The following is a 26,761-nucleotide window of genomic DNA, read 5'->3' on the forward strand; positions in this document are numbered from 1 at the left end:
TTTAGCAGAATGGAAGAGTTTTTACAGCATAAATTGAAGAAAAAATAAATTACACAAACACACAATAACAAAGCCAACTTAGGTATTATTTTCAAACTGGAAGGATGCTAAAGTATATGCAGCGGGACAAAGACTTACTATTCTTAGTAATATTAAGTCATTTGCAAGGCTGGCTATGCACCTGAGAAAATACTTCACCTGACAGGAGCAGAACATTGGTGCTAAAAAAAGTGGGATTAGTGTAAAGCACACAACTATTTTCAGAGGCATACCTGAACTCTGAGAACAACCAGACCTTCTTTCACATACATAGAAGGCAGTTTAGAACACAGACTCGAAAAAAAAAAAAGAGCAAACAACAAACATCACAAAAAAATAAACACAATGAATAATCATCACCCACATGTCTTCAGAAGAACACAGTATGTAACCAAGCCACCAATGAGATCAAAGCTTTTGCCTGCAAATATAATCCTAAGAAAAAAGGCATGAGAAAACACCAGCAGAGAGTTGAAGGATGCAGTGTATTCTCAGGAAGACTATAAATGGAAGTAGCTATAATTTTTTAATTGTAAGACAGATCATTACAGTTGATTATTCATCTGTCTACATTGTGAACTACCAGCTACCAACAGAACAAAATAGGCAATATAGACACAGCAAACTTACACTTGCCTGAGGCTATGAATCTAATAGTACCACTTACATAAACCATTAGTACTTGGAAATTCTATTCTATTTGCAAGTCCAAACCTCTGGAATTTGCTTTTAAAATGAAGTGGCCAAAATTCAAAATTTCACACTGAGTAGAGTTTCAGGAAAAAAAAAAAAAAAGGAATTATCAACTCCATCCTTTGGATCCAATTTTTATGTCATAAACTCCCATTAGAACAGCCTTACTTACGGAGGTGACCTTCAGAAGACCGGCTTTCAGTCCAAATCTTGGGTTTATGTCTTCCCTTTTCTCAGGGCAGGCTTCAAATCACACTACATTTCTTTGGCTTTTCCAAGTACATTTCCTAAGCTTTTCTGTCTCTAGACTCCATCCTCTTCCAAGACCTCCTAGGAGCACTGCTGTCTCCCCAAAAAATGACTGAGCAATTTCCAAATCCTACTTAATTAATAACTGATTACAGTTTACCTCCTCACAAAAGAAGCAGTAGCTGAAGCAAAACCACCTCTAATTTGCAAAAGGAATTCTGAACCAATCCTGCTATATTCAGATCTATGTTTCAGGGAGATCAACAAGCAAACCACCCACTCAAGTTCTTCATGCTGATTTCCACCACAAATGACTTCTCCATGGCTCTCCAAAAAACAAGCAGTATCACTCCAAGAGGCCGTTCCTTTTTTCCTCTTGAACATCTTTGCTTCTTCCTTTTCACACTTACATTTTCTCCAGAAGAGCACCAAATCTTTGCAAGACTTCACATCTGCTCTATCAAATGGAGCAATAGACAGTCACTTCAGCAAATTAACAAAGGCAGACTGATTCTTCTTCACTGAATGATCTCATGAAACTGTATCCATATTATATAGAAACCATAAGCATAAATAAAGTCTCAAAATTACTACCTGATTTTGAGGAAGAATGGTAACATTACAAGTCATTCAACCTTCTGAAACTTTTTCAAGTAGCTGTACTGGAAAATTTGATGAGAAGTTCATTTTCATATATATAAAAAGTATATTTGGAAGAAAAAAGCCCACAGGACTACATGAATAGGTCAAATGTGTCACACTATGGTCTTCCTTGAATGATTATTTCTGAGTTAATTAAAAAAACCCAAACAAACAGCCAAAAAACAAACACATACCTGCTCCAAGAACAACATACAGATAGGAAACTTCAAAAAATAGTCAATAGTCAAAATCCAACATAATCAGGAAACTAGCATACTGGTAAACCTTAAACAGTGGAAAATTCTGATGCAAGGAAGACAACTCAATATATATCCTGATAAACTTATAAAATGGTTCTTACAACAAATTAGAAAAAAAGAACAAATAAGTTTGTTTGTTTGCTGAATACAGAATGGAAGTCTTCACTGAGAGACGTCTTTGGAAGAAAATGCAAGAACACCACACATGTAAATACTAGCAAATCAGAGAAAAAAGAAAGTCTCAAAGTAGGCAATTTCATCGGTTCCTTGGAATGACTGACAGCTGAACTGCTCAATTCAGAAGTAGAAGAAACAATATCTGCCTCAATGTTCTCAGCAAAAAAAGAACCAAGAGAGCCTTAGAAGATCAAAGTGAATTGGCTTCCTTTCCTGCTATAACCATTATGGTATGATACAATATCAAGCTACTTGCAAAGTAAACCCAGATTTAAATCAAACTTACTATTTATATTTAAAAAATCAATTAAGATACAAAGTTTGTAGTCTTTTTCTTTGTTACATAGTAAACCCAAAACTTCAAAATTTGCTATCCTTTGTCTTTTTTTCTTCCCCATGTGAGTTTATTGGCATAATTCATCTAACACACACCTACTGCACAAGGTCATGCTTTTGTCTGTGCTACTTCCAACAACTTCACAACTACTGCTATTCTCTTGGGATTATTCTTTATCTCAAAAAATAGAAATGTGAATCCCCTAATGCAGAAAGTTAAACCCCAAATGGGCCTCTGAAATAAATGGTCTGTCTACATAAATATGGAAAAAACAGTGTTTTTCTGTGCTAGTGGGAGCTGCAGCAAAACACACAATGATAGTGACTGTAGAATTTTTATAGATTCTCAGAAAGTGAAAGAACAGAATTTTAAAACAGGTCCTGCAAAGCTTCTACTAAAAAAATCCTGTTGATAATGTGTAGGTAGGGGGACGGCTGTACTAGGGGGAGTTAATATAAATGAAAACAATTTTGTATTATTACCTACCTGCTTGCCCTCAGTACCTTTGTGATATGTTTATCTATTAGCAAATACTCCAGCCTTCTCAGGACGAAAACTTTCATTGCACAAAGCACAATGGAGATTGGATCTTCAACATAAGTACATACAGCATGAATGAGAGGCAAGACACAGCAATTAGAACTGCTTGCACACCGTTTTACTGGGGCAGTAATTCACCTTGATCTAAAGCTTATGTAAGAAACCAGAACAGTAAACAAAATTTCCAAGCAGAAGCCATGGATTAAGTTTAGCTGTTGCTTCAGATTGTTTTTAAAGGACTTGAAATATTTAAATACCTTCAAGAACATGCACTTATATTTCTGGGAAGCAGTAAAGCAAGAAGATGCATTTGCAAAATTTGAACTAACAGAAGACTTCATTGAAAAGAGTGACTATTTAGTATCACTTTTTGTACTGAATCTTCTCTTACCAAAACAATTCAGCTTTTTAGACATTTGTCCTTAACATTCCTATTCCTTAACGTTGTATCCCTACACTACACAGCAACAAAATTGTATCAATAGAGCTTTTTTATGTACATATCAATATATATACACAAATGACAAAATATATAACTAGATTTAGCTGTACATAGTTAATATAAACAGTTACATTACATACATTTCAAACAATTGACTCCTATATTAAGGACAGCAGTTACTGATTATGTGAAGTCTAACTTCATACACCTATACAGTTTGTTTATAAAAAGTGTGCAAGTTCAGTTCGTAATGAACAAATATATTTTGTTTGACTCACTATGTCGCCTTCTTGTCTAGGCTGGAAAAAAAAATGGAGACTGATGCTGTAATCTTTTCAGAATAAAATGTTTAAATACAAACATGATTGCCATTGTAGACTGTTTAATTTAGAGAGATTGTATTTCAGTTCTGGTTTTGAGAGGTTTGCTGATTTGACTATAGAGAGTACTTCAGTGCTTATCTTAATTGTTTAGATAAGATTTGTTTGAATTTGGCAGGTGAAAAAACCATGGGTGTGGAATATAGGAAGGTTGAGAAAAGGCTGGCATTTTACCAAATTAAGCTTATTTTAAACTATAATGCACAGAGAAGCAGTCTCAATGAATCTGCCAGAGTCTTTGGGGAGTGAATTTATATTGCAAGATTGACTGGCAGGATTCAAGATTTTCAACAAATTGGAAAGGATTACCATGATAACTCCCAAAATGCTACTTAAAGCTTAGCATAGTACACAAATGCAAATGACACAACACATTTAAATAAGTTTTTTTAAAAAAGTACTCTAACCTTATAGTAGGGGTTGCTCTTCAGACAAACTTCTTGTCCCTTAAATGTATTTTTAGAAGTGTTTCAAGAACAAGAATTTAGTATGAAATTAATCATTGACATAATGATATATTTTACATGTAAGAAATTCTGTTACAGAAAATAAAATTACTGCTATGAAAAACAATGCTACTGGCTTTTACTTCAGTATCAGCTTATACTAAGCTTTTTCACTGGTTAGGTAGTATAACACGCCACAGGCATTTTGTTTAGAGATTCTCAAAACAAAACTTGTCATACCTATCAATTATATCACTTTTGGTGGGGAGACTACTAATACTGGATACCTGAGGAAAACATTTTTGGATGTTTACATGACAGTATGTATTTACAGTGCACGTTATAAAAACAAGCTGGACAAATACATCAGCTGCAAGGCACATTAAGCAGTGGACCTGACACTGTGTATTGATCTGTCTGCAGACAGATATAATTTATAGCTTTGTATTCATGAGTCAAGTGAAATAAAATTTGGGTTTCCTGCACATTAGTCTTTGACTTTTTTTTAGATCCACATGGGCTCTAATGCTTTTCAATCTCTGTTTCAATGACATCAGGCCTGGGATTTCCACATGTTAACTGTGGTACCAGTGATGATACAATGATGGTGTATCCGTGACAGTCAAGGGATGTATGCAAGTCAAACTTCGCAGAACAAGGTAGCATCTCTTACTGAGTGCTGCTTGAAGAAGTTAGCAAGACTTGTTTGGAATACAAATTACGTGTGGATTTTTTCAGAATTCAATTTTCCTGGCTTTTGGTTTAATTCCACATTAGCTATTTTCATTAGAGGGGCTCAAAGTAACAAAGCTATGGCTAGCTCTGATAAGTCCGGTCCACAAGCAAAAAGGAAAAGTTCTTTCATGCTTTGTGGAACTCATTCTAAATGATATCAAAAGATAAACAAAATACAGGAGAAGGACCAAAAGATTTATTTAGAATCATCTAGTAGTTCACTGGCAAAGATGAAACACTGGTTCAAAATAGTGCAAAGTCAAGAATAAATGTAGATTAACATTATTGCAACTATTGGAAGAATAAGTTATTGGTTATTCTAACATCATAATCACTACGATGTTGCTAACTTTTTGTCTAAGGTCTCTGAACTATTTGCCTTACTCTATGATGCTGTGCAAATCTGAACAGTCCCCAGCCTTTCCATGTTCCTTATGCACATTCCGCTCTTCAATCATTCTTTTACTCCACTACTGAACCTCTCAATTTTTTTGCTATTATATTTGTTTGAGATGAAGTGGCCATAATTAATCCATCATAATAATGGCAAGGATATACCAGTTTTATACAGTTATATAGCACTCTGTATATTTATTTGATGAAGTTAGCAGGGTAGACATCAAATGTAATTTTTTTTTTTTTTTTTTTAATATTCTCTACATTAAGCAGCTAACTTAAGATCTGTGCTTTTGTGCTCTCGATTTACCCACAGCTAGTATACAGTTAATGGAGCTTCAGGTGTGTTGGAGTTGGAAATTTAGAATGCTTAAATTACTTAAGTAATTTAGTTTTGAGTGAAGGAGTTAACAACTGCATAACTCATAGATCTGAAAATTGAATGGCTTATGAAACACCACCAGAAAGAAAAGTATCTTCAGCTTCCATAAGAATTTGTTCTCAATTTACCCCAACTAAATACATCTTTACCAACACAGAAAAGAAAGATATTAAAAATAGTTATTAATCCTCAGTGAAGTCCATGTGGCAATACTAATGAGAAAGCTGGTCTTTTCTGAGCAGACTCAAACTCTCTCAAATAACTATCTTCATTACACTCTTAGTAATTATGATCAGAAAATCAGTAAGACTCCTTGTCTCTCAAGGAGTGACTAGAAGTAAAAACAGTCTTTGGACTAGAGCTATAGCTGATGGAACATCAAAGAACATCAACAAAGGGAATAGCCTCAATAACCTCAAGAATTGTCTTTCTGTGGAATTGCTTGATCTATTTAGCTTACAAAGAAGAAAGTTAAGAAGCAACCTGATTACAGTTCTTACACATACCTGCACGAGAAGATAGCCAAAAGTAGATGGCTCCATAATTTCACAGACCAAAAGCAGAAAAGAATGAAGGATCTGTAAATTAATCTGACAAATTCACTATGGAAAGAGCACTTTAAGTGCTAAAAGGAGGGATATTAATCTTTTGAAAAATGTTTCCTGGGATATATTGACTTCTCCATCACTTAAAGTATTAGTATGAAATCCTAGACTCACCAAAGTCCATAGCAAAACTATCGGTGACTTCAAAGAAAGCAAAGGTTGAAGGTTAAAATTTCAGCTGGAACTTAGGATAATTTATACTGCTAAAATGTTCGTATTTATGCAGACTAATAGCTTGAGGCAGAAATTATCAGGCAATATTACTGACTTGCCTAAGCAGCCAGATGAAGCACTTAGAATGCTCTTTTTAAAATCTAGAGTTGTGTGTTCGCCTTCTGTGAAGTCCCTCCAAAGTTCTCTACTCGTCTTCTCTAACATCCACAAGCCAAGTATAATTTTACGTAGACTACACAGAATGTTGCTACTTTTTGATTATTTACAACAGAAAGTACTGCAAGTTCTTTTACCCATGAAGACATCCAGGATCATTCAGAAACAAGCTTTCCCTGCTTAATGGTTCAAGCTAGTGAGCTGTGTATGATATCGTCAGTACCCACAGTACTATAGCTAGTTAGAAAATACTACATGGAAATTTAAGGGATTCAGAAATCAGGCAAAGCAAGTTGTCATTTATCTGTAATTGCAGTGCAGTCAACAGTTGCAGTCACAAGTCAAAATACAAATTTTCTTGCTCAGGAATTACAGATACAAAACATTTGAGAAGTTAAATTTCAAAATCAAATGTCCCTTTTCCTCTATCAGATGGTTGTACCTTACTGAATTAAAATGACATACTCTCAATTTATTCTGCCAATCAAATTTCAATTTTATATTTGGCATAGCAGAGAACAGACTGGACACAGCCTAGTACTCTATATGTCTGTCCAGTCTGATGTCTGGATAAGCACTAGGGATAGTATCATACTAATGCACATTAAGCCTTTCATCAAATATTCTGAAGTTACATATTAAAGAGCTACAGATGCTAAGAAAATGATGTAATGATCTTGTGATATTTAGTCCACGTTCTAAGTGTGGTGGGATTATGAAAATAACACAAGATTTTTGACTAGGTAGATGACAGATGACACAGCTTTACAATTCAAATCACAATACTGTGATAACTGAGGGCAGAAGGATGCATGTTTATGGTTTAAGTTCCATCTCTTTTCATGCTCGAAAGTGTTTCTGAAAAGCTGGTATTAATAACTCAAGGAAATAAAGGCTGGGATTGTAATAAAACCAAATGCCTGGATACATGGAAAACCGGAATATATACATTCTAAGAAAACAAAAACAAAACCAAAAAACTATTATTTGGAATCACTGATGTGTATTTATTTCAGCATCATGACTGAATTCAGCCTACTGAGAACTTTAAGATTACAAGAGGCACTCTGTACTACTTCAGTTCAATACCTTTGAGCTCTGTTTTGTGTCCAGGTAGCTAAAGTAATCCCAGCTTCCCTAAAAACAGAAAACACATTATACTGAAGCAGAGTCTAGCACATATTGCTTGGGGAGGTTTCCTGTGCAACAGCAGAACAACAGAAATAACCTTGATCTTTCTTTGCTTAGGGGTCACGACAAAACTAGAGAAAGAACGGTTAAAGGCAGGATAAACCTAGGTAGCTCATGAAGCCGTGCCGGCGTCTCCCGGCGAGGGGCCGCGGAGCTCCCCGCCGGCGGCGGCAGCGTGGGCCGCTGTTGCCACCTGCTGCTGGAAGCGGGGAGAAGGGGCCGGCCGCGCGGCCGCCTGGGGCAGTGCGCCCGACAGCGCAGGGCAAGTGAGGCCCACCTGGAGGAGAGGAGGGTGGCAGGGGCCGCGCGGCCTCCCACCTGGCCGGGCTGGAGAGGAAAGCGGTGTGGCGGAGAGAAAGGGCATAAACCAAGAGAGATGAGTCAGTAAAATGACCCGGATAAGCAGAGCTCAATACACGAAGTCCATAACATGTGTATGATATAATCCCATATATTTTCCAGGCATCTAGCACTGGCAATGGGCAAATTTATACTTGCTGGTAGATTTAATAGCTGTTCTAAACATAACAGAAGGAAGATAATTAGCGTGACACTAATAATATAAGGTTGTTTATGGTGCCATAATTAGTTACTGCAGAAGAGTGGCAATGAATACCAAGGGAAGCACAAGTCTGTTAAGATAGAGCAATCAACTGTACAAATCTACCACATTCATTACAGAAGAAGTTCATGCCTGAGTAGAAACACAACAGCTACTACCCTAGAACAGATCACTCAACAAGCATGCTAAAAATGACTTGTAAATGGTAAAAGCTGTAAGATAATATGCAACATAGAAAACATAACAAAAGGTTTAATCTGTTAAGTATATTTTGCAGAATCTAAATTTCAGGGTATTGTAATTATTGCTCAAAGCAACTGGGAAGAAATAGCAAAAGAGGAGAAGCAACGGTTGATTTACTTCTGAATAATGTACAAAACAGTTGGAGACACCATAACAGTCTTATATAAAATGACTATAAGACAGGGGAAAGATTTTTAAAAGTAACACCATAAAATTAGACTTGACAAGAAAGAATTCAAATGAGAAACCAGTTAAATGGGTGAAAAAGCTTAGAGGTCAGAAGGAAGCTTACAAATGCTACATTACAGGTTCAGAAGAAAAATAAAAAATTGTCAACTGAAAAATTCAAAGCACCCTTTTCCCTCTAGTCTTTTCAGTTCCTCAGTATTCCTACTCCTCAAAAATCACATATATGATTAAACATGAGAGCATGGGGGACATCTGTAAATAAAGGATACTCTTCAAACAGTGCTAATCAGCCAAAGAAAATACAAAAGCAAAGTCTCATAAATTCAATGTAAACTGGAGAACCACAAAAAGGTCTAAACCCAACTTGCCAAATGCATAAAGCCAGTAATAAAACTGCTTTCAAACACATCAGATGTATGAACCCTGACAGGAAACAGTTGGGCTTGCAGATAATCTGACTGTAAAACAAGCACAAAAGAAAGATAATCAGAAAAGGTTAAACAAAGTATTTGTGTTAGGATTCACAACCACAGAAAAGGTCAAAGAGGTTCTCGGACAAGTTCTATACTTCTCAAACAATAAAGGTTTGAGCACTGTCTCAAACTGAACAAGTTTCAGAACATGTGAATACAAATTGCAAGAAGATTCCCGAGATGATGCTGGAAACTACAAACCAGTCTGTCTGACCTCTGTGCCTGGAAAGCATCCATGTTTTATATGGAAGAACAGCTTTTAAAAAGTACGTACAGATAAACTAATGTAATCAGAAAGCAATGTACCATGTCATTTTATAGTAGATAGTCATGACCAAAAAATCAAATACTGCCACTTTAATGAAGACAACAAAGGCACAGGTAAGAGTGATCAGAGTGATACTGGATTTGGAAAAGACTCCTCACAATCCTTACCTAAGGCTTCAGAAGAAAAGCATGCTGTCACAGGACAAGAGGGAAGGTCTACTCTGAGTGAAAATAAAAACTGCTCAAAAAAAACAACCAAAAAACCCACAACCCAAAAAGACCCCCATGATATCAATTACGAAAATGAATGATCAGTATTCAAAGTACGGAGCTGTAGCAGTGAAGCCTTACTAGGACGTTTGCAGGTTCCTATGCTGTCTAAAGAACGTGAGGTGGCAATGTCGACAGATAATAAAAGCTAGCTTCTTTAAAGCTGACCACAAACACATACAAAAGGTTCTCTCAGATATTTAGTGTCAATACATGCAAAGTAGATGGAGGGGAAGAGGGAAGGGGGAGTGTGGGGGGCAAAGGAACCAAACTGTAAAAGCACTCTGACAGATACGAAATTAGCAACTACTGCTCCAAAACAGACACTCAGATTTTTTTCATAGTTCTGTGAAAACATAAGCTCAATAATTAGCAACAGTTAAAGGCAAACAGAATGGCAGTAACAATACAGAAAAAAATTGAGCCTAAAATAGATGATGATGCGATACCATGGCACAGGCATATGGTGCACATAAATCTTGAAAACAGCATACAAGGCTAGTCACCTCATTTGCAAAGAGAAGAAAGAGAACTAACTATGGATCATAGGTAGTAACAAGGAAAAAAAAACCAAACAACAAAACCAAAATCAAAAAAATCAAAAGAACAGACTTGCATGAAAGTCATTCCAAACAAACTTTTCAGTTTGGAGAAAGACAACTACTGCAAAAAGATGAAATAGAAATCTATAGAGGCTGCACAATGATCAGCCAGTGCAGCTCTTTTTGTTTATTATTACTATGTTTTCTTTTTCTTCTGGTTATCCACACAGGAGATTGGATACAAAGCTAAATAGATCTCGGTTTGATCAAATACAGCATGCAATTTTAATTGCTTCCTTAAAAAAGGGATGATAAGAAAAACTCAATAAAAACAGATACACTGAATGTGATAGGAAAAAAAGAAAAGAGAAAAAAGGAATATACTGTGCAAGTTTGTACTAAATCCTCATTTTAACTACCTTGTATTTAAATTAGATTTTAACAGCTATAGACATGTAAGTGGTGTTAAGTAATTTTTTTTGTGCATAAAATGTATTAAAATAAAACAAATATGAACAAATCACAGATTGTAATGGCAAATATCCTTTTCTTCTAAACCTTTTAACTTAATGAAAAAATGTGTGACTGTTATTGGAAGGTCTTACTCAACTAACAAGCTTTTCTTCATTTTCATATGCTAAAATCTCTTTGTAGTTCAGCAATGTATAAAACTATGACCACTGGAAAATATTTCTGCTATGGAAAGGAGACCAAGTGCTCTTTTTCCCTCTTCCTTCCTCCCCCCAGTTTTTTGCATGGTACTACTGCTAATGGCATACATTTTGTTGCTTTTATACTTAGGATTTTTTGATCATCCCTCTTATGAGTGACTTATGTGGTTCACAAGTGAGAAATAACAGTGCTGGGTTTTTTTTTTTTTTTTTTTTTTTTTTTTTTTTTCTTTTAGGAGACTGGAACTTTCCTGAAACTTCTCGCTCAACATTTTGAAGTTAATCTTCCAAGAAAAACAAAAAAACTCAACACAAATAAAAAAAAACAAAACCAACAACAAACTGTTTCAACTGAAACTACAGACAAACAATGCATTAGTTTCTTACAAACTTCTCAATTAAATTACATTCATATGTTCTTAAGAACAAAAATCTTTAATTATCTAAGCTATCCAATGTGGCAGTAATTAGTCTCTGCTGATTCAAATATTGTGAAAAAAAACCCCAAACCACACCCCTCAATTTGATTTTCCTCATTAAAAAAAAAAAAAATCAAAAATTCTTTAAAATGTATTTTACATTATAGAATATTTTTAATTCTATAAATTTATTTTTAATTCTAAAAGCATGTATCACATAAAGCATCCAGTTCCTTTCTAGAAGATATGTTGCTGTCCCTCACTATCTTGATGTGTTGCATGCATAGTTAAAGAAAATGATAACCAAGGTTGTATTTTTTCCTAACAATTGCTGCTATTACTTGATTGGCCTCTGGTCACTGAACTGAGCTTCAGAAAATCTCAGAGGCTAGAAAGAGGACTCAAGGCATGCTCTCAATATTCCAGACTGGCTTTCAGGGGCTTTACCCACAGCTTTGGGGTTTATGCCACATCCATTAGAAACCCCAGCTGTCTCCAAAAACCTTCAGTGTCCTTCCTCACTAGCTGTCTCTGGCAGGAGTGAGGGCTCCTCATCTGGCCGGATGAGGGCTTCAGTTTTGCTTTGGGCTGCTCAGCGCAGAATACTGTAGGCATACTATTAGCATCAAAGCAATAGAAACATTTGCAGCAAGACATATGTGTTGCACTCTAACTTAACTCTAGTCTGTCTTTTATAAAAACCATTTTGTGTATTCCATTGTTTTCCTTACCAATAATTTCACAATAGGAGCTTGTGAAATAATTATAAACAAATAAACCGTGTGAGCTTAAAATCTAACAGCAGGCATAATGTAATGAATATGGTAGCATAAAGCTAAGAAGAAATAAAGGAATAAAACTGAGGATTATGATGTGAAGTTTTGAGGAAGTGGTAGTTCACAGGACAGAAAAATGCTGAACAAAGTAATCCTTCCTTGGTGGTGTTTCAGAAGAATCTAAACACATTTGGAAAGGCTGTAAGAGAGCAAGAGTAAGTGATAATCTTTTAAACTTTCAGGTGTCAGAATGTCCAATATTTGATCAAAAGAAAACAAAAAAGTTTAAAAAATTTCAGTTCTCAATTAATAAGCCAGAACTAACAGCAAAAGTTTCAAACTTTGTAATTAACCTACATTGACTACAGTTGCTTTATGGGTCATGTCTTTAACAAAGAAATAAAGGCTTGCCACCTGACAGAAAAACTGTTCTGCATCTTTGTGCATTCACAACAAACAGAAATAATAATTTTGGGCAGCTGGTTTACCTTCCAGTATAAAATGTCCAAAGAACCTGAACATATCGTGTATTGGTCTGCCCTCATAACTTGTTTAAAGAGTAAAATGTCTTTTGGGAAAATACCTGTTCTTGACAAATATTTCAGTATTGTACGTGTCAAACGATTACGCTTATACACATATACTGTTATTAGGATAAATAATGCTCAGATCACCTCTGGACCTCCCATAACATAAAATAATCACGAGTCTTATTTTACAGATGTTGAGTCATTCTTTCCTGAGTGCTTTCCATTTAGAGTATCTCTTGGATCTATGAGCACTAAGGCTACGTGATACTTCAATGCATCAAGAATTCCTGTACAAAACATTTAAATAATGCAGCATAAGAGAAATTTTATGCTCCAGTAAATAATTCAGTTAAACCTGTGAGAGTTTCTCTAGCTCATCATTTCTATGTGTCAGCATGCACAGTCAAGTAAGAAACCAAAGATTTTCTCATGTTCCTTTGTCACCAATAGCCAAATATTAAAGGATAAACATTTATTTTGCCCACTAACATTTAGAGTGCATTCACTTCCTGCACATCTGTCTTGAATTCAGGGCAGTGATGTATCTGTTGTTCGAAGTTATGCTTCTGTTAGCAGAGCAAGCTCTGCTGCAAATACAACTTTCAGTAAAATAATCTCAAATCCAGATTAAAAGGTTGGGCTTTACCAGCTGTCAGTTAAATTTGCCTGCCCTTTCCGTAGCTATTTTTCTTATTACATTCTTTTATACAGCCTCCTTTCCCAATATTACTGGCCAACAACAAATTGAGGGCTGTAATAAAAAGAGCCCTGATCTTATTTGCAGATTACCAGTGTCCCCTGGGGGGGGTGGGGGGATGGGGGGGTAGTGGTGTAAAGTGATATGAGAAAGGTGGCCCAAAATTCTGAGGCAGAAATCTCCCAGCTACTTCTGACAGAGCCAGGGCAACCACAAGGGGCTATACAAAACCTCACAGAAATATATTCGGACTATTGCAGCCACACTAGGGGTAACATAGTGCCTGAAATGATAAACCACATTAAGAGAAAGTTACTGAATTGGAAAAGATTAGTCAACTTAAAAAGACAGAGAACTGCATATACTGTTTTTGCCAGACTTCTACTTTCAACATTCACAAGGCACACTCAGACTAAGAAGATTTTGGTGAAAAAAACACCCCAAAACCCCAAAAAATATTCATTTCAATTTTGGAAATAAATACTAGATATAAAGCTGACTTTGTATTAAACGTAATATTTATCAGCATGAAATATAAAATTTGTTTTTCTTCTAGATGACATCTTCAATTCATTTTTTCCTTCTGTTTTTAAACACAAGTATTTTTTGCTATTCTTGCTGCACTTGTCAACAGCCATGAAAGTTTAAACACAGAAAAGGATACACTGTATCTTTATAAGCAAGGGGATTAGGGAAGGCACTGACAACCATGTTCTCTGCAACAGTTACAATTTCAAACAGTTGTTACATTCCATGTGATGACAGACAACTTCATTAAAGAGATATCTTACCAGACATGGTCCCTAAACGCACACACAGGCTTAACATGCAATTATATATTAATGTTTAGGGTGTTCATCATAGATTATTATATGCAGTTAACTGGAATCTTGCTGGATCTCTAATTTAAGCACACATTGCATCTCTGAAATGTTCAGGAAGAAAACCCAGAAGTCTAGTGTTAAAGCTAAAGTCTTGTCTTTGGGAAAAAAATCTGAGCCATAAAGAAAAAATATGTAAGAAGTACTTGTTAGGCATTTCTAAAGCCTTGGCTCTATCATGCAGCCAAATACAGCTATATTTCTGGTGGGAACATTATACTGGATAAAGGATATTTGTGGTATAGCAAAAATAAAAAACCAAGCTAAACGCCTGGATAAAGTGCTTTGCATAGTTGATAGATGATTGTAAAAAAATAGGCGTCAGTAAAATCTTGTGTGAAACCAGAGAAACCATGAGAAAAGAACTTATTTTTATACTAATAATGTGGAGAAAAGGCACTGCAACTAGAGAGATCAACATTCCTTACAGTTCTATCCTAGACTGCATAAAATAGCTGGGAGTTCTGTTAGCAGTTAGAATCTACTAAAAACACTCAAACATAACAACAGCAAAAAACAACCTACCCTACTTTAAAAGCACTACTATAAAGACATACTAGAGTTCAGTACACACGTGCTCTGATTATTACAACTACTCCTTCCACACTGTAAAAATATTTTAAAAGTAGCCAGGGTTTGGGAGTTTGTCTTACTAAATCTATTTCAAAGTTGGGAGCAGACAAATGCAATTCTACAAACACACACTTAACAAGGAACAATCTATCAAAGAAAGCTATTTAGCATATATTATAATATTCTGAGATCTCCCACTAAATGCCATATGATCACACATGCAGGAAAAAGTAGCCAAGTGTTGAAGATTAGTAAAAAAAAAAAAAAAAAAAAATCATTAATGACTCAAATTTTCAAGTTTCCAAAACAAACTTTCATCAAGGATTGCTTCTTGCAGACAGTATTTCACCACTGATTTATAGCTTAAAAAGCAAACAAAAATATACCCCACAAAAACCCCAAACAAGCCTCTCTTTTCCTTCCCCTCCTCCCAGCCCACCTCCCAAAAAAAGGTTACAAGACATTAAATACATTTGCCCAGGTTTCAAGTCATTTTAAGCTCTTAGTTAAACACCATATGAACTAAAACTTGAAATCCTAAATTCACTAGGTGAATTAATACCCAGCACAATTGTTTTCCCTTCCGTTCCTGTAGCACTTTGAAATTTGTCTAAACCATTAGAAAATTAAAACACAGAAGCATGTAAGCCAATAAATTAACCAAATACCACACTGCACTGAAAGTTCCTCTCTTTCTGGTGTTTTGCTATGGCCAATACAAAAAAGACATAAGAAAAAAAAATTAATTACAATTCTTCTGCATGCATCAACATGCATGCAATTGCATGAACACTGCATCCCACAGATAATGCTTTATATACAATATAGGGAATATTTACAAGAAAGCCTATAAAGTTGCTGAGTACCACAAACTGTCAGTGGGGGGCAAAAAAGCTGCCTTTCAAATTTATGAAGAAGCATTGTTTGTGTTGTACTGAATGAAATACAGGTAAATGCACACATCACTGTACTTAAAACATCGTAAAAACGCAAGACCACCACTAAACCCGTGGGCCAGAAAACAAACAATATCCATGACTTTTTCTGTAGTTACTCTTATATGTCTTAAATCTTAATGTATAAAGATGCAAATATATCAATTGCCTACTTTGTTAATGCAGGCGCTCTTTAACAGTGTTTTAATTTTCATAGTATCTTCTCAGTATGTTCAAATTGCAGCAGATAAATCAGCTATAAAACTCAGGAATATGTAAAGCCCTTTCTTTCTACAGGGAAGCAAACATAGCGCATACATAAAGGTGAAGCTAAATACTTGGGCTTGTGGTTTTATATTTTTTCCACAGTCTCTATGGTTAGATCAGAGAATTTTGCATGGAATTACTGATGCCAGAAATACTCCTCGGTGAGATCGTTTATTTTCCTTGCCCTGCAATGCAAATTTCTTTTCTGCTCCTCTCTATTTTTCCTCTGTGCTTACTTTATATTCTTAAAAAAACACCAAACCAAACAAAAAAACCCAACCAACAAAAAAAACCAAACAAAAAAACAAAACAAAAGAAAACCGAAACATTTTTTACACCAGGATCTTGCAGACATTTCCACAAATTCCCCCATCACACAATAGCTCTCTCGTATTTGTTCAATCACTTCTGCACAGCAAGGTAATAAGAGCAGTACTAAATTCTCCTTTGCAAAGACTTTTGGTTTTAGAAAACAGCTATTGAAAGAGGAATATACAAAATCTACACACAGCTTTTAGATGATCATGTGTGCTTAATAATGTAATAGGATAAAGGTTAAGCATAATATTGTTTGACCCCTTCAACTACTGACATTCATGCCATGTTATTGTTAGTGTTGCATGTTAAGCAAGCAAATTTTCAATGAACTTGTGTTGGCTTTACCACAGACACAGATGTTAGGCGGACTCCTTTGTTCATAAGGTTCTCATTATTAACTGAAACCAAGCTGAATATTTGACTGAAGGAAAGGACCATATCATTGTTTTCAGATTTTGCTCTATGACTTAACTGAACTACATCTGCCAGCTTTGGAAATACCAAGTACTTCTTGGCGCCAGTACTGGCGCCTTGCTCTATGACTACCATCTTCAGTGCTTCGGCTTGAGGAAGTCTAGTAACCATCAAAACAGTTTAATAAAAACTTAAAACTGTGATTAAGAGTCACTCACTAGTTGACAGAGTGCTCTGAAATTTGTTCTATTTATGAATAATTTCACAAAATAAGCAGATCATAGTAAACTGAATGCATGGCTGTAAATATGTAACCTAGAAAGTTCACAAGATGTTTCATGATTTATGAAGTCTGTGTTATGCTTGAAACCACATTTATTTAATAGATAGACTGGCACTTCACAGGATAATTCAGTCTGCTTCAAATCTATCCAAAGCCTTTGGGAAACATAAGGGATGCTCTGAACACAAATGCAATTCCACTTTTCACCTTTTGCACTACTGTCTCTTAGCATAAATGTGAAAATGATTACACACCCCCCAAAAATCTGCCTTTATAAAAATTACTGTTCATGATGAAAGAAGTGCACAATTTGGGCTAATCCAAATGTATGCACTATTTTATATAACAAATCAATTAAATGTTATAATTATTTTTTCTGGATATTTTCTGAGGCTATCTGAATTAAAATAAACAACGTATCACGCTTCCTCAGAAATACCACAATCAAAGTGCGTATAATTTGTATCACCTAGGTAACTGATGGCGAAAACTGTAAATGGCAATTCTGCAAATAGTTTTATTTTCTATACAGTACAAGGCAGATATGTTACTAGAATGGGGAAAAAGTTGTCATAACAAGCTATTTTCAGAAAAATAAGAGTGTGAAAGAACTGTCTTATTGATTTTACATATCAAAAGACAGAAATAACTAGCATTTCCAGATTATTAATGTTGTGATCTGAGCTAGAATCAACAATACTTATTTCACTTACCATGCTGAATGTCCCTCATGTCTAAATGAAGGCTAGACATTAATATTCCAACAGCTTGAGATCTTTTGTTACTTAACAACTTGACAACCTGCCAAAAGAAATCCAACTATTAGTATTAATCTGCAGGAAAATGCAGAAGATATTTCACATTACTAATGACAAATTCAAGAAACAGTATCTTGTAGTTTATATACACATCTAAAAATTAGTATTTTTATTATTTTTAAGTGTGCTTCCGCTCCATAAATTCATTACAAGTGTAACCATGTCACCTAGTTGAACCTTAATCCTAAAAACAGTCACTGTAAAAGTTCTTGTAGACTTCCTTCTTCATCAGGATGCACAGTTTCAACTTCACACTGATGTTACTAAGTGTACAAAACAGGCTGTCACATAAAAAAAATTCCAACTGTGTCTATCTTGGAATTGCTTTGGTTTCCAAAACCACACAATGATTTCCATCTCAATGTAAGCTAAAACTGTGAGAATTTGTATTTTATTTGAATGTTTGACGTAGTAGGCGCCAAGATGAATTTTATTTAAAAAGCAAAATAACCACGTACATATTGGGGTGTTCTTTGATCATTTTTTAAGAAATATAAAAGGTCTCAAAGCTTTTTTGCTTTTAAAATAAACAAAAAAATAAAAGTTAAGCCATGAAAACATCTTGCTGTAAGGGGGTAAAATTAGCCACTGAAATGTACTTTTGTACATATTTGTTTCACAGGCATAAAAGCAACAAGTAGTTCAGACTGTCTTCCACAAGGCTCTAAGCTGTTTGAATTCAACTTGTAAGTTTTGTATCGTTGGTAGCAAGTAATGCCAGGTAAAGACCCTTATCTGCAAAACGTGATTCTACACGAAGTACTTTTCAATGCAGGGCTACAACAATTATGTAGATGGAAGAAGTTAATATTAATCTACTCAGGTTGCTGAATTTTACATTGTACAATACACACTGAAGCAAACCTTTGTGGGTTGTTTAGAGGAAAGAAGAATTAAGTTCAGGTTCCTTTCACATTGAAGTTAGGAAGTTACACAGGTCATATCTTAGCACCAATGTGCAGTATCATCTACAGCCCCCCGGCAAAATGATTTAGAAATTAGTTAGTAGAAATGAGACTAGAAAAAGCAGAATTAATTTAGCCAGAGTAAAGACAATCACATTACAAGCCACATCTTAAAAAAAAAAAAACAAAAAACAACAAACAAACATAAAAAGTACCCACAAGATGTTTGCCCTGGGGCCAACTTCAATTCATTTCAGGTTTCGGACACAGGTTTGGCGCACTGATGTTTGAGCAATAGCTGAAGAGAAATAGTGAAAGTCTGACACAGAACTCCACCACTGGGACTGTGGTTGGCTGGTTGATTAATTTATTGATATTCTTCTCCCCCCATTAAACCTTTATCACCATTGATTATGAAGGTATTTCATCCTTCTTTCCTTGTAGATGACTAACTAGTTACAGCAAAATGAAAACACAGCATCCTGCTCATGAATTGAAAATTTTAACATTAGAAACCAAATATGTCATAACTATTGTTCGCAAGTTAAAGACCTACATTCAGGGCATAGCCATTGACATTATCTGCCAAAAATTAGCAAAAAAACTCCATGCAATTGTCTAATCCATGTAATACATTATGAAGAATTTCAAATTGAAGTCTAATAGACTGATATAGCATTTGATAGTCATATTTTCTGAATTCAATGGAAAAACTAACCTAATTCAGAAAATATAATTAGGATATCCCGCACTATCTTTCTAATAGGTTACTATAACTCTAAATGTTTTTTAAATAGAACATTAAGTTCATGTAAGCCTGGAACTGATATAAACCTGAGGTAGATTGTCGTGTTGTAAAAAGAAGCTATTTTCTATTTACTTCTTTGCAGCTACAAAGGGTTTATAAAATAGATCTTGGGTAGCAACACATGGATCAGCTCTTTCTAACAATTATGTTGCAATGTACATTTCTAGTAACCACCAAACAAATATCTTGCATTCTATGAAAAAAAATTTCTAAAAAAAAAAAAAAAGTGGGTAGAAAATTTAAAAAAGAATGTAAACTCTTCAAAAAACTCTTCAGAAGTTCAAAAACCTCTCCTTAAAGCTGTTTGCTTCAACACTGACAAGACTGAATTCAGTATGGAAAATGTTGGGGAAACTGTTGATTCCAGACCCAACCATTATTGCTTTTGTTCAAGTCTGAAACATTTCACAATAATAGAATAACTTAAGCTTGCTGCTGTCATCAACATATAGAGGGAGTCCTTTGTGGCCTTTTTTTTTTGAACAAGAAAACTATCCCAATATCCTAATGTTGGCAAAACCAAAAACAAACCCCCCCCCCCAAAAAAAAAAACCAACACAAAAAAACCCACCCCAAAACCAACAAACCATTCAAAAGTCCTACAAGAAAAAAACAATAGTCTCACAAAGCAGCAAGAGCTCATCCAGAGTAAGCTTGCATATTTATTGTCACTCATTACTCTGCAAATACGAAGAAGCAGAACTGATGCAGGCTACTAACTGATGCAGGCTACTAACTGATGCAGGCTACTAACTGATGCAGGCTACTAACTGATGCAGGCTACTAACTGATGCAGGCTACTAACTGATGCAGGCTACTAACTGATGCAGGCTACTAACTGATGCAGGCTACTAACTGATGCAGGCTACTAACTGATGCAGGCTACTAACTGATGCAGGCTACTAACTGATGCAGGCTACTATACTGGCCATAACAAAAGAAGAAAACAGAATAAGGTAGCTTTGTTAAGTGGTCTTCCCCAAAACAGTGTTACAACTGCATTCAGATGTGAACATATCTAGGAACAAGGAAGGGTCCACAACTTAACCTTTCCAAAAGAACTAAACTGTTCCCCCTTAGGGGCCTAAAGAGCAAGAATAAGCTGGAGTGATCAGAGGGGAGGAGGAAAAGCAAACAAACAAACAAAACCAAAACCAAACCAAACAAACAAAAAATGCACTGTCCCTGTGAAAAATAACATCCCTTTGCTGTTAAAATTTCAAACCACACCATCAAGAGTGTATGGAAGAACATGGCTGTCAGGTGAATGGGTGCAAAACAACAACAGACTGTTTTTATGTAGCAGCTACCGATTTTGTCTGGATTTACTTAAATCTAGGTTTTATGTCAAGTTTTATACTAATCTCTATTGAGCATTTCATTCCCATTTCAGTCAACTGTGTGAACACTATAGTTTCCTCCAATAGAATGGCTGTAACAATACAATCCTAATTCAGAAACTATGATTATTAACATAAATGCCTAACGTAATTCCCACATTTCAAAATAAAACAGTAAATCAGCTGCATAGTCTGAGCCTACAGGCTACACACGAGTGACGCCATTTAAAAGCGGAAAAACAAAAGTTTGATAAATCCAATCTCTACAAGATCTAAAGCCCCAGACACAATAGACAGCTCTTTTTTAGTCTGGGTTCTGGAACTCTGCTTTAAACAAATCTTTAAAAAATAAATCAAAAGGAAGCTAGAGATATTATCTGCAGCCTGAAGTCTAGGACAAACTTTCTAATTGTTTAGTGGTCCTCATTGTAAAGCAGTAAATGAACTACATGCCAAATTTCTGCCTGATTTCTTAACACAAGCAAAAACAGTCAAAGAGATATTTAGTGAAAGGTAATGCAAAACACATGTTTGATGAGAACCCCAAAGCAAAAATATGAAGATCTCCTTTCCCCAGAATAATATTTAGCTACTGCATGGAATTTTGCATTAACTGAATGAGGGGGGAGGTGGTTAAAGGTAAACCCAAAAATTACTTCTGGTTCATAATGGCAATAGTGGGAGTCGAAACAGGAACTGCTTCAAGTAGTGAGGTCATTTCAGTACAATACAAGATCAAACACTTCTACTTAATACTTAGAAAAAGAAAACCAAGCCCCCACAACCAACACCCAGTCCTGGCTCTCAACCAGCATATTTGTGTTGAAAGAACATGATTTAACCGAAGTCAACTTTCGCCACAGAACGTCAATCATAAAGCATAATTTTGAGCATCTCCTCTCTTCTATCCTAATCAAACCTAGAACCCATTCTGCAAAGTAACTGGTTACTTTCCCCACTGAATATTCTCATAATCTGTATGGATATACCCACGGTTTCAAAATTCTTTGTCACATGCTTCCAGATGCAAGTTGCTGACATGTTACACAAATTAATGCAGTCAAGCAGCCACATCTGCCAGTTTGGGTATTTTTTGAAATGAATATCATAGAACTATTACTATAGAACTAATCTTCTACTAAAAGATTGCTACCCCAGTTAATATTCCTCACTTATGACATTACATTAAAAAATTCTTCGATTGCTTACATTCAGATATACAGTACTAAGTTAAATAAGTATTGTGCTCTTCAAGAAGATGCCCAACAATGTTAAAAGATCTCTTAATAAAAAATAACAATATTCTGACTTTAAGGACTGGAGTAGGGGATGGATATGAAAACAGAAATTTAAATTCTTCAGTTTAAAAATATGTCACAAGGATTTTATTTTTCCATACCTAAAGCTCCTCTTGGGGAATTTAGCTCATTGTTATGTGCTAAAATTATGGTTACTCCATCTTTCATCAGCTAAAGGACCAGGGTACCTAAAGTTCAGTTTCTATACAACTCTCAAAAAAGGAAACCCCCAAAACTAAAATTTCCTTAGAAACTCTGTATAAAAGCCAGAATTTTCATGCATGATTTGCATTGCACTTAGCAGGTGGTTTTCGCAGGTGACAAATCCAATTGCCATGAGCAGTCTTGCCGCTACAGATCCAAATCAGGTATGCAATTAGACGTATTTTTTGCAAACTGTTGCAAAATCCATTTCATACCCAAATACATTTGAAATTAACAGTTGTAGTTATTTATACAAAGTTAGCACATCAAATCAGAGACAAAGACATGGAAAAAGTTGGGAGGGTATGAAAGGGTAAAGAAAGAAAACAAAACAAACCCAAAAATATCTCCAATAAAGGTGCAAGCCCACTATGATATCTAGTAGGAGATATCAACAATAAAAACCCCATGCTGTAAAAGCTTCAGTGTTCCTATTTTTAAAGGGGGACATATGGTTAGAGTCAAAAGTATGACATTGCTTTGTGTTGGAGTAGTACCTACTCCAAATGAATATAAGAACTTTTTTTGGTTTTGCCATTTGTACTGAAGTCAGCACTACATAACAAAATCTAGCCATAAGGAAAAATCTGCAAAATCAATACTTGTCCACAAAGAAAGAAATAATCTAAAAATCTTGATTTTCATGCTGACATTAAAAATTTATTTAACTTGTAATTCAGGATCTGATAGTAATACAAATGTGTTCACACATAAGCTAGACAGTGATTTTTTACTAAATCAACATGACCACTGTACTAAACCCTAATTTCTAGGTGAAACAAATTCAATCCATACACACATCTAATTCTGAAAGCACTGAGTTTTCCTGATCAGATTTAAAACCTCCTGTACTAAAAAGTAATGGCCTACAAGCTGTTTCAGGGAGGTTTAAATTGGATATTAGGAAAAATTTATCCACAGAGAGGGTAATCGGGTACTGGAACAGGCTTCCCAGCAAGGTGGTGGAAGCACCACCCCTGGAAGTGTTCAAAAACTACATGGGGAGGCCCTCAGTGATATGGTATAGTTGTGGTCTTGGCAGTCCTGGAGATGGTTGGACTTGATGATCTTAAAGGTCTTTTCCAACCTAGCTGATTCTATGATTCTTGTCTCCTTAGCAAAATTAATATGGACAGAGAGATGGGAGAAGAAATATATGTTGCTATCTCCATATTTTTTCCTTTCTTCTTCCCTTGATGTCATCCAGTGCTACAATATCCATTGCTCTAAGCCATTACACTGAGAGAGTCAGAAGCACCACGGAGAGATGGAAAGCATATGCAAGGTGTAGACCTACTGGAAATGCAAGCTTGCAAACCTCCCTGAAAAGACGGCTGTAACTAAGACGCATCTATTTGGTGGTGTCAAGTACAGCAAGAATTGCACATGGCTCAGAGTGGCAGCTATCTTTCTGCTGGGATTTAAGATCTGGGTTCTGCTTTTTAGATACCACAGAGTCATGGAACAGTTAGGGTTGGAAGGGACCTTAAAGATCATGTAGTTTCAACCCCCCTGCCAACCCCTCATGCAGGGACATCTTTCACTAGACCAGGTTGCCCCATCCAGCATGGCCTTGAACATTGCCGGGGTGGGGCAGCCACAACGTCTCTGGCCAACCTGTATCAGTGCCTCACAGAACAAAAGCAGTCCACCTCCAAAGCCTATTTTTCAATTTAATGGAACAAACTTTCAGTAGGACCTTCCCCTCCAGAGGTCCTTCAGAGAACACAGAAACAATAAGGCCGTTGTCAGATGCTCCACATGGCTCCTCCGGTTAGGAAACAAATATAACCTCTCTTGCCCATACAGAATCCGTACACAGCAGATGCAGCATCTAAACCAGGCTGTTACATCAACAGAACCTTTCTGTGCTAACGAGGATACGTGAACAAAATAAGGAAACCCACAGAGCTCTTAGGTCACAAAATGAGTTTGCAACATTGTAGAATGCCAAGCTCATGTTTGTTTTTAAACTTGCAAATACATGATCTGAAGAAAAGAAAGCAGGAAGGAAACAAGAAAAGAAATGCATGTGATTAGGAGAGGATATCAATGTGGCAAACTTAAACAGGTAGAGATATTTGAGAGATATATATATATGCAGTCAGGTAAAACTCTGCTTGCAACAAAGAAAACTTCATAGATACAATTACAAAACAAAAAATATAATAACAAAACATGCAATAGGCTATATAAAGAAGAAAATGAGAGGTAAAAACCAGAGATCACATACACACAGCAGCTCATAAAAAAATTATTCTTACAAGCCGTTAGATATTATTTTCATTTCATAAATAGCTTCATGACATTATTAACAATTTTCTTGTGTAAATAAAACGCATAAGTCCTCTAAAATCCCAAGGGGAAGGGAGGCAGCAGAACCCTAACTGTGTCTCTGTACAGTACATAAAATCACAGCAACCAGTTGTGCCACTGACACAGGTAATAGATCAACAAAAATGGGTAGAGAAAGCTCCTTAAGACAGTGTCTCCACTGTTCACAGGGGGAATAAACCCTCATTTTCAGAATAATGTCATTCCTTGTTCATTCAAATAAACATGAATAAACTTTTATCTGTTAACTCGATATGGCTTTTACCTTATTTACCAATTAATACTTCCGTGGCATTTTATTTCTAGGGATATTCTATTGCCATATCTTCTTTCTGTTCAACTTAAAAATTCAAAATGCTGAAATGATTAACTAAAAAGTTTTACTGATACATCTTGTTTGCATCTAAGGCTTTTGAAAATAAATGAAACTTAAGTAACCTATTATTTATTTTCTGGGGTGGAAGAGGGAGATTAGACTCTTAATGTCAATAGATTAATAGTGGACTTTCCATATGAGAATATATTTAACATTACTATTTTGTTTACATGATAGATTATAAACACATGGTCTACTCTTGAAAAGTTCGCTGTAGCTACGTGTATATTGTTTTCCAAAAATACAGTTGGAAGATTATCAGTGGGGCTTCTAAGATGACTGCTCAGTAGTTAGGAAAAAAATCTATGCAAGTCAGCTCAGCCCTTTCTGTATACTTATTATGCTGACAATGATATAAACATTTTCTGACTATGTACCATCTTTCCATTGAACTCATTCAGCACACACTGGCCAGTATTTGCTATGTAACATTTTTAATATTGCATTTACTGTCATTCTTGAGTATGTGGCCTTAATCATGAGAGCAGCCTTTTCCTTCCTGCTTCAGAAATTATAGTTTATAAGTGATGCAACAACTGATAAAAAAAATTTTTTACTCAGGTAACAGCTTAATTTTCTAAATAAACATTATTAACTATGCTCATTTCACACAGTCCGCAGTAGCTACAGGAGGGGTGCTAAGAAAAATACTATCCAGCCGTATAACAAAAACTACATGGCATGGCTGAACAAGACACTCTACAAGTGAGCTTTTACCCTTTACTTGGGTCAAGCTCTGTAGGTTTTATGAGATCCACTATTTGTTGAAAGGAACATCCAGATCAAGAATACCACAGGATCACAAGTTTCTGACAGAAATTACTTTAGACAGAATAAGAGGTGAGACAAAAATCAGACCTATTTTGCTATGTTTTTCCACCTATCACACATCTCCTCAGTTCTTCATTCCTTCCCTAGTTACTCACCTTGATCTTCCATTGCCTCTCTCCCCTTGGCCCCTGTTTTCCAATGTGCTAGTACAAGGCTAGGAAAAAAATCTTCAGAATTAGAATTTAGTGTGTGGTGTCCCTGAGCATGGCAGGGGGATTGGAACTAGATGATGTTTTAAGGTCCTTTCCAACCCTAACTATTCTATGATTCTATAAATTATACCTGAAGCCTCTCCTGAAGAACAGGAACTGAGATATAGCCTGTAGAGTGGCAAAATTTAAGAAACCCTTTATACAACCAAAAAGAGATGTATCTGGAAAAAAAAAAATTCCATCATTAAAATCTATGAAACTACAAGGACATGAGCAAAACCAGACTTTGTTTTTTTTATTAACATTGGCAAAATGAAGGAGACACCCAATGCTGGGGGGAGGGGAAGAGGAAACCAATCCAACAAAACTTGCAGCCTAAAGACCTAAATTTTGGCAAAGTTATAACAACAGCTAGTTATAATGAAAGCCAGACCAGTTTAATAGGTAGAAATGGCAGCCCCACCTATAACATAGCCCATAAAGGATTTTCTTTGAAGATTTAGTAGGCATTCCCATTGACTGAGCCTGCACACATTTAGAG

The 26,761-nt window shown here is 35.7% G+C and overlaps 1 protein-coding gene across 1 annotated transcript in view; it reads right to left on the reverse strand.

The window, feature by feature from the left end:
* The window catches only part of FMN2 (formin 2), a gene marked incomplete at both ends in the record, with an annotated part of 160,041 nt that overhangs the window by 71,999 nt on the left and 61,281 nt on the right, over positions 1 to 26,761 (reverse strand). Inside the window, one exon of the mRNA XM_080615867.1 lies at positions 17,868 to 17,955. Coding sequence (XP_080471993.1) covers positions 17,868 to 17,955 — 88 coding nt within the window. The remainder of the gene's footprint in view (positions 1 to 17,867; positions 17,956 to 26,761) is intronic.

The sequence above is a fragment of the Psittacula echo genome (assembly GCF_963264785.1).
Source record: "Psittacula echo genome assembly, chromosome: 4".
NCBI lineage: Eukaryota > Metazoa > Chordata > Aves > Psittaciformes > Psittacidae > Psittacula > Psittacula echo.